Source organism: Mobula birostris, chromosome 9, assembly GCF_030028105.1.
Source record: "Mobula birostris isolate sMobBir1 chromosome 9, sMobBir1.hap1, whole genome shotgun sequence".
In the NCBI taxonomy this organism is placed as follows: Eukaryota; Metazoa; Chordata; class Chondrichthyes; order Myliobatiformes; family Myliobatidae; genus Mobula; species Mobula birostris.
Genome location: NC_092378.1, coordinates 23,126,105 through 23,135,385, shown reverse-complemented (window position 1 = coordinate 23,135,385; position 9,281 = coordinate 23,126,105). Strand labels below are relative to the sequence as shown.

The 9,281-nt window shown below is 37.6% G+C and overlaps 1 protein-coding gene across 1 annotated transcript in view; it reads right to left on the bottom strand.

Annotated features, from left to right (window-relative positions):
- Nucleotides 1-4,750: 4,750 nt before the first annotated feature.
- Nucleotides 4,751-9,281, bottom strand: part of LOC140202584 (transmembrane protein 168-like) — a 34,063-nt gene continuing 29,532 nt past the window's right edge. Inside the window, exon 5 of the mRNA XM_072267614.1 lies at nt 4,751-7,016. Within this exon, the coding sequence (XP_072123715.1) occupies nt 6,469-7,016 (548 nt within the window). The 3' untranslated portion in view covers nt 4,751-6,468. The remainder of the gene's footprint in view (nt 7,017-9,281) is intronic.

The following is a 9,281-nucleotide window of genomic DNA, read 5'->3' as shown; positions in this document are numbered from 1 at the left end:
GGTAGAGCAGTAGATGTAGTATATATGGATTTCAGCAAGGCATTTGATAATAAGATACCCCATGCAGGGCTTATTGAGAAAGTATGGAGGCATGGGATCCAAGGGACCTTGCTTTGTGGATCCAGAATTGGCTTGCTCACAGAAGGCAAAGGGTGGTTGTAGATGGGTCATATTCTGCATGGAGGTCGGTGACCAGTGGTGTGCCTCAGGGATCTGTTCTGGGACCCCTTCTCTTCATGATTTTTATAAATGACCTGGATGAGGAAGTGGAGGGATGGGTTAGTAAATTTGCTGATGACACAAAGGTTGGGGGTGCTGTGGATAGTGTGGAGGGCTGTCAGAGGTTACAGCAGGACATCGATAGGATGCAAAACTGGGCTGAGAAGTGGCAGATGGAATTCAACCCAGATAAGTGTGAGGTGCTTCATTTTGGTAGGTCAAATATGATGGCAGAATATAGTATTAATGGTAAGACTCTTGGCAGTGTGGAGGATCAGAGGGATCTTGAGGTCCCAGACCATACGACAGTCAAAGCTGCTGCGCAGGTTGACTGTGTGGTTGAGAAGGCATATGAAGCATTGGCTTTCATTAACCGTGGGATTGAGTTTAAGAGCCGAGAGGTAATATTACAGTTATCTAGGACCCTGGTCAGACCCCACTTGGAGCACTGTGCTCATTTCTGGTCGCCTCACTGCAGGACAGATGTGGAAACTATAGAAAGGATGTAGAGGAGATTTACAAGTTTGTTGTCTGGATTGGGGAGCATGCCTTACGAGAACAGGCTGAGTAAATTTGGCCTTTTCTCCTTGGAGCGTTGGAGGATGAGAGGCGAGCTGATAGAGGTGAATAAGATGATAAGAGGCATTGATCGTGTGGATAATCAGAGGCTTTTTCCCAGGACTGAAATGGCTAATATGAGAGGGCACAGTTTTAAGATGCTTGTAAGTAGGTGCAGAGGAGATGTCAGGGGTAAGTTTTTTATGCAGAGAGTGGTGAGTGCATGGAATGGGCTGCCGGCGATGGTGGTGGAGGCAGATACAATAGGGTCTTTTAAGAGACTCCTGGATAGGTACATGGAGCTTAGAAAAATAGAGGGCTATGGGTAACCCTATGTAATTTCTAAAGTAAGTACATGTTCAGCACAACTTTGTGGGCTGAAGGGCCTGCATTGTGCTGTTGGTTTTCTATGTTTCTATGTTTCCATGAATCCTGATGCAGGATCTCGGCAAGAAATGTTGATTGTTTACTCTTTTCTACTGATGTGCCTGGCCTGTTGTGTTCCTCCAGCATTTTGAGTGTGTTTCTTTGGATTTCCAGCATCTGCAGACTTTCTTGTGTTTAGCATTCAATTTGTCTCCTTTTGAACTCCTGATTTCCCAAAAAACCTTGATGTGGGCTTTGCACTTGATTTGTTTACTTCCAGTGCATTTTCTCTGTAGCTACAACACTGTACGCTCCATTCCGTTTCTCTATTTATTGCTTGATGTTCTTGTGAATGGCATGATCTGACTGGATGGTATGCAAAAAAATCTTGGTACAGTGACAATAATGAAACCAGTACCAATTGTCTTGCTCAAGACATCGTATTGTATTTACTTAAATATACCTGGACAACCTAGAATGCTATCATCTTTATGTACAGATGCATCTAACTGTACTATGTTATTTTTGTTGTTGCTTTTTAACTATGACTGAACAAAAATAAGCATTGCTTAAACTGGACCATTTACAGTGGCTAAGATAAGTATTATGTGATTTTGTATTGTTAATAGACATATTCACATTGAGCTTAACAGCTGCAAAAACAAAGATGCACAGTTTGTATTGATTTAGAAAGGTTCATTAGCAAGCCTTTTGCTTCAGTTTGTATGCTAGTAGGCTGTATTGTTTACGAGGTAAACATGCTAGCACTGTGCATTGACTGAATCCTGGAGGGTACCAGTAGAATAGCTGAACTATGGAGAAGAATGTTGTCATGTCTTCTCAGAGTTGTGGAGGGTGTTCAATTCATGTTTGATTGGTACAAAATGCTAATGCTATGCATTGACTCCTAAACAATGTTGCTGCTTTGGGAGTTTTTCTCTTGGTACTCATTCAAAAGGCAGCACGGTCAAAGCTCTACTCTTGTGACTTGTGTACAAAATTTTAGGCTGTAACCATTGCCATGCTGATGGGTTTGGACAAGCAGACTTTCATGAAAGTTAAACCAAGTCTTCTACTGTATTCCCAGTTGAAGGAATTTTCCCCTTTTTTGAAAGGAGTCAACAGCGATTATGGTGATTCCCTGGCTAAATTGCTTCCTGCATTCAGTATGATAGGGCTATCTGATCATTTTCATAGTAGTCTCCATGAAATTGCTGTGCACAGCCTGAAAAGTATCTGTGCTGAACCTTATCTACACTTTCAATCTACTTCCTCGGTTGTAAAGAGCTCTGGAGCATTCTGAAAGCTAATACTGTGGATTCCTGTTAATTGGGCCATTGGTTAATTGGAGTAGCCACTTATTTGGGACACCGCTTAAAGAACAAAAACTAATTGAGAAAATACTCAGGACTTCCTTCATTGTATTGCCTGGACTAGATCTGCAGTGTCACTATGTCAAAGCAGTATTGTTGCCCTCCAGCTGGTCCCTTAAAATGCTCCATATCTGAAGCGAAATTGTGTACAATTACATTGTTCACATCTTTCTATTTGTATACCATGATGCTTAAAGGTGCCACTTTATACTCAAGTGAAAGATGCTGAAACATTTGAAGCCCTTTTTGAAAACCTGATTTCTTTAATTTCTGAGAAGTTGGAATGATGAAAAACGATTGTTTTCCATCTCATTAGTTTTCTTTATTTTGTATTTCAATAGTGAAAGGGCTCAGCACTGATATACAAAATCTAATATCTATAAACCAATTTCTACATCACAAAAACTAAAGTGATTAAGCATTTTTAAAACTGTTTTAAGGCAAATTTAAACAGATGGTTTACTTTTCCCAATTCAAATCTTAACAGATTTATCTATGACCTCAATGATATCAGTTATTTTAATTTTATGCATTAAAATTATCAATTTTTGTTTGAAACAAAAGTAAAAGATCAGCTTCAGTCCTGCCAAAGGGCCTTGGCCTGAAACTTCGACTGTAGCGTCCTGCCGAAGGGTCTCAGCCCGAAATGTCGACTGTACTCTTTTCCATAGATGCTGCCTGGCCTGCTAAGTTCCTTCAGCATTTTGTGTGTGTTGCTTGGATTTCCAGCATTTACAGATTTTCTCTTGTTAACAAAAGAGCAAAGTTGAAACTTGCAAAGGAAAGAGCATAAGTTGTTTTTTCTCCTGCCAGTTCGTCTATCTCTCTGAGGTTATTCAATGCTCTAGAATTCGAAAAAAACTATTGGAGTGGCATTGGAAAATCTTTATATTTAAAAGGATTTTTTCAAAGAAATATGGATCAAATTCCCCAAGAACCCAGGTGTGTGTGTAGGATATAATGCCACAGCATCTTCACATAACTGGACTACTTATGTGTACACGTACACATAATCATCAAGGAACATTTAATATGCACTTGCTGTGCCCCCTGCTGCAGGAAACTTGTTTTCCCAAAACCAGAGTTGGAACTTTTCTTTCACTGGATTTATTATTAGATGCAACTATAAACTGGAAACATTCAATAGGTCAGGAAGCAACTGTGGAAAGAGAAACAAAGTATATGGTTTAGGTTGAAGACATTTTGTCAGAAAAGAAAGTAGACAGGTTAACTTTAGGTTGCAAAGAAGGTGGGGTGGTGGTAGTAGGATGGATTGAACTAAAGAAATATCTCTGGAAGGGGTGAGATCAGGCTTGCCATGATAATAAGCTGCTTAAGTTATTTATTTCCTTGATAGGTTAAGGAAGACAGAGATAAACAGAGAATAACAAATTATTCTTTACAGTTTAGCTATTATAGATAAATATGATATACAGTAAATAGAAAACTTGTGAAATGCAGAGCTGTGAGAAATGCCAGTGGGTCAGGTCATGCTGGTGAAGAGTAAAAGGCTATACCAATATTACACGTGAATGTCCTACAGAAAAACTGGTCAGTTCTGATCAGAGAAAACAAATTTACTTAAGTTGTTAAAATTAATACCGAATATAGATGACTGCAGTTTGACCTGTCGGCTTTGTATAAAATGACTCTAATACCTAAAACCCTGAACGTGTATTTTTCCTACCCTGGCATCGAAGTCACCCAGATGGATTGTACCTGATGTGCCTATTTGGCAGTGATTTGTCAGTTTCACCTTCTGATAGATAGTAACAGTGCAGCATTTTCTGCTGGGACTGCAGTGAGGATCTTGTGTACTTTTTTAAAATCATACTGACAGGTCTTGATTGAGTGGCATGGGCACAAAGACACCTGGAGACCGAGGCCCTGCAGGATGACATTAATGCTCACACATGGGCAAATGTGTCACTTGACAGGTCTAAGCATGCATATGGGAGTCTTTGTCACAATTGCTCCTATCCCCAGCTCAACTCCCGATCCTTACCACATATGAGATCTACTATCTGCAAGCCATGGTTGGATTTAAGTGGGTCAAGACTGCAGTGGAGCCAAGAATTGGAATTGTGTGCCATGTATGCAGCCACAGATTAAAAATAGTAAGTTAACAATCATGAAGTACTTTAGCAGAGAAAAGATAAAGAAAGTTTAAGAGATGATCAGGCATGTTCTTAGAAATTTGGTGCAATACAACATTTTATTATCAAAAATCTCATGTCATTCCTCTCCCCCAGATATCCCAATACTGCAAACTCAGCTGCACTGTGCAACCAACCCTTAAGTAACAAATAGTTTCAGGTCTTTAGTGCACCATTGGCAAATCCTTAAAATATTAAAATGGAGTGATTTAATCTGTACAGTTGAAACAATTTTGGATTATTATTTCATTTAATAGGGATCTTATAGAACAGTGACATTAAATGAATGCAATATAAGTGCCATAACATAACCATTTAAACAACAAAAATAAATTCTCAAACAGTAATGTATGTGCCAGGCGTAAAATAAATACGTGACAAATCAATAGAGCACAAGATAAAATAAAATGTAATTCATCATCGGATACCATTAAGCCATTTATATAGATCTCCTTTTGATTAATGAACGAATAAAAATAACTGCATGCAAATAAAGTCAATTGAAAACATTCTTAAAAATGTAGTAGAAATAAAGTTTATTTTGAAATGGAGTTACTATAAACAAAGATTCAGATACCAGGTGGCTTTAAAAGAATGCCCCATTATTTTTATATACAATGCATAGTCATGTACAAGATAATGTTTTCATAATGAACTCAGCAACATCAATGTATTATTGCGTATGGAATTTAGGAAGTCTCAAATGTTTCTGGTTACATCTGAATTCAGGTACCAATGAAATTTATTATAAGGTTTAGTTTAAAAGTACCTTTTTCCCAAAAAGCTGTCGTGGGTAATGAAGAATGCTGCAAAATTAGCATTAAAATAAAATAAAATAAAATAATAAAATTATTTACAAACCAAATTTTCCACAGGACAACAAGCTGATGAAATCTTCATGGTTTGATAACACATTGGTTTCTTAAGGTTGTGTATTAACATCACTGTTGATTGTAATTACTTTCCTCAAGTTGCTATTATTATTTGGTGTCCAAAAGTATGTTGGTTAGAGCAAAGAATATGAAATTGGACAAACAAATTTAAAGAATACAGTCGGCCTTCCTTATCCGCAGGCTCCGCATGCACGGATTCAACCAACCACAGATCGGAAAAACCCGGAAGTTCTCTCTCCAGCACTCATTGTTTGAGCATTTTTTCTTGTCATTATTCCCTAAACAATACAGTATAACAACTATTTGCATAGCATTTACATTGTATTAGGTATTATAAGTAATCTAGAGATGATTTAAAGTATAGGGGAGGATGTGCGTAGGTCATATGCAAATACTACGCCATTTTATATAATGGACTTGAGCATCCATGTTTTTTGGTATCCGCGGGGGGGGGAGGGGTCCCAGAACCAATCCCCGCGGATAAGGAGGGCCGACTGTATTATGCAGAATAAGCACCTGAACACCAGTTTTAAGTCATGGATGCACGTAATATTTTGAAATAATTTTTTGTGAGAAAAATTGACATGTTGACGTGTTCAGCACCTGGCATCCAAACTTTTTTCCTCCACATAATGAACATTTTAAATCAATTTATTTTCATCAAAATTATTGTCAAAATGTTACTTGTTGGTGGACTTGAACTCAGTGCATTTTACATATAAAAAAGCATTACATCCTTATAAACCCTGAAATCTGAATTTAAGAAATACAAGCTTGGATGAACCAGCAGCTTTTTTGCATTTACAGCCTGTAACATTTACAAACCTTTACACCAAAATCTTTGGATAGATGCCTGTAAGTGCAATACAAAGTCTTACGTATCTGACACATGTAGACAATGTCTTATGATTTCACAAGTTTAAATCCCTGTCCTGTGTCTAGTACAGTAGGTGGGAACCATCTCATCTTCAACCTTTTGAAACATCTAAAGCATACATCACACATCCAGAAATGGTTCAACCCACCACACCAGTCTGCCAGATGTATGAGAGGATATGTGATGCGAGGGAAGTAAATCATCCAGTGCTTGGCAACATCACTTCCTGTTGGTAAATGAAGAGTGTAGTCACTCCAGGATTTAGATATACCATACATAGCCTTCACTGTTCTTCCTTTATCTGACCAATTAATGTCGTTGTCAAGGTTGCAATTATATTCTACCCAGTCTTTAGTGAAGTCACCAAGCTGTGGAAGGTCTGCTTCTTCGATATTCACTTGTTTGGCCAGTTCGGCACCTTGCACAGCAACAAAAATATCACTGATTCTTCTTACATCTTTAACCCATGGAAGAGCATTCTCACAATCTAAAACAATTATCAGACGGGAGCAGAAGTTAACGTTCTTCTCTTTCCACCACTCCAAAACTGTCTCCAGTCTCAAAGTGTCTCCTCCTAATATACAACAAAAGAGGAAAAGTTAGTGTTCAGTGTACCCAAAATCATTGCACTGTTATTTGTACTGCAGGCTTCAATTCCCTCAGAACAGGCTGAAGCATTTGATTTATCATTCCATACCCATATCTCACTTCATCAGATAAAATGTTTTACAACTGTTTTCAACTTCTATATTTTATGAGTTTTAAATTTAGCTCCAGGCCCCTTTTACAGTTCTTCCCTATGTCTTGCTACCTATCGCTGTTCTTTTCATTTTTCACTTCTCACTGAGAATTCTACTTTTCCCTCCTTTTTAGAGTTTTAAGGGTTTTGTTGTTTTTAACAATAGACATTCATGGTTTTCCTCAGTAATTGAAGGAAATAGATATTTTCCCACCTTGGAAGTACAAACTGGTTGTATAAATTATGAAAAAATGTTAACATTTTCATTCACCTTTTGTCTTTGCAGTTAACAGTGGACAGTCTTGTGGAGAAATTATCTTTAGTTACAAATCCACCCCCCCCCGAATCTAAAACATTTTTTTTTTACTCCTGCTTGCTCTATATGTTCATTCCATCACTGAAAGTTGAGGTTATAACTGTCCAGTGAGAGATAGATAATTATTATACACAAATAGCAGAGGAAGACTCCCAAGGCTCTGAGCATTAATACAGAACTTATCAGAAGCTGTATCAGGAGACAGAAATCCCTAAAATGAAACAAGAGAACTTGACAACAAACTTTAACCTGGCACTTACAGTGAAATTTGAATTAGAATCAGATACTGGGCACAAGTAACTTCAACATCTCCCTCTATCATGAAAACCTTTCCATAATGATATACTTCATTAATAGTAAGTTTTTAAAGTGGTGTATTTCTTTTTACAGCCAAGATGCTATACATTTTTTTCTATTTAGAAGATGCAGGTTAAAGTTGAAGTGTACATCAGAAGTATTAAGTTTAGGCAATAAATGGAAATTGTAATTGGGAGAATTTTTGAAATGGATTCACAGCAGTTATAATGAAACAGAAAGGGTAATGTCACTAATCCACTTGTTTTCTTTTTCTTCTTCCAAACCATTTATCAATTTCCTTGTCGCTACCATGTGCAGTTCTGATCACTACACCAGAGCAATTCATCAGAAAAGCTTAATCTCAAACTGTAAACAGTTTGATATATTGTAATTGTAACAGTTGACATATTAGTAAGCCAACAGCAATGTAAGGAGGTAATGTTTTGCACAGCAGATTCCGTGTTGTTGCTTCTCAAAGCTACCCACTGGTTTCCAACCTTTGTTCTAGACTTGAATCTCCTTTTCTAGTTCAAAAAAATTCAGTCCTTTTGTAAAATTTATCATGAGAAAAAGAAAATAAGTTCAAGAGTTCTAAAGCACAGGATTGAAACCAACAGGTTGCTTGGAGAAGCAACCAATTGAACCAGCAGCCACCTTTGAAAAAATGTTACCTCTCTGTATTGCTGCTTGCACAGCAATATACCAACTGCTCCAGACAATTAATTTTTGAGACATAATTACACAGAAGCTTGAATTTATACTGCTGAAATGCAGTGTGAAGATAAGCACGCAATGTATTCCTATCCTGACTGAAACCTGCAGAGCACCTGCAGCTCTAAGACCTAATTAAATTTTTAAAAAATGATCATGTATTATAGCGAGCAAAGTCTAGACATGATGGATGAAATTTAACACTAATAACTTGCTTTTCATCCTTTACCAGTGTCAATAGCAGCATGCTCATTCAGTCAAATCACAGCATCTCAAGAGCATCTCACAAGACCAAAATTTCACACAGGTCATTCTTGGGATTTTATTTCTAAATACTTGAGATAATTAGATTCACAACTGCATGAATCAAACAATTTCTTTACTCAATCTATAGGCTTTAACTGCTTGTCAGGCCAAAGAGCCTATATTAGTAGTATAATTACTGACGTTGTTCTTACAGGAACTGCACACTAACACTGTAGTTTCCACATTTCAGCGCAACAGATGGCACAAGCACCATAAAGGTTCATCACGAGTTCAAAGAGCATCATATCTTTTATTTTTATTTATTTAGATACAGTATGGTAACAGGCCCTTCGAGCCGAACGGATCCGTGCTGCCCAATTATACTCATGTGGCTAATTAAGCTACTAACCTGCACTTCAGAAGAATAAACCATGGTAGGACTTGCACAGTGAATGGTAAGACACTGAGGGGTGTGGTAGAACAAAGGGATCCGGGAATACAGATCCATAATTTCTTGAAAGAGGCATCAC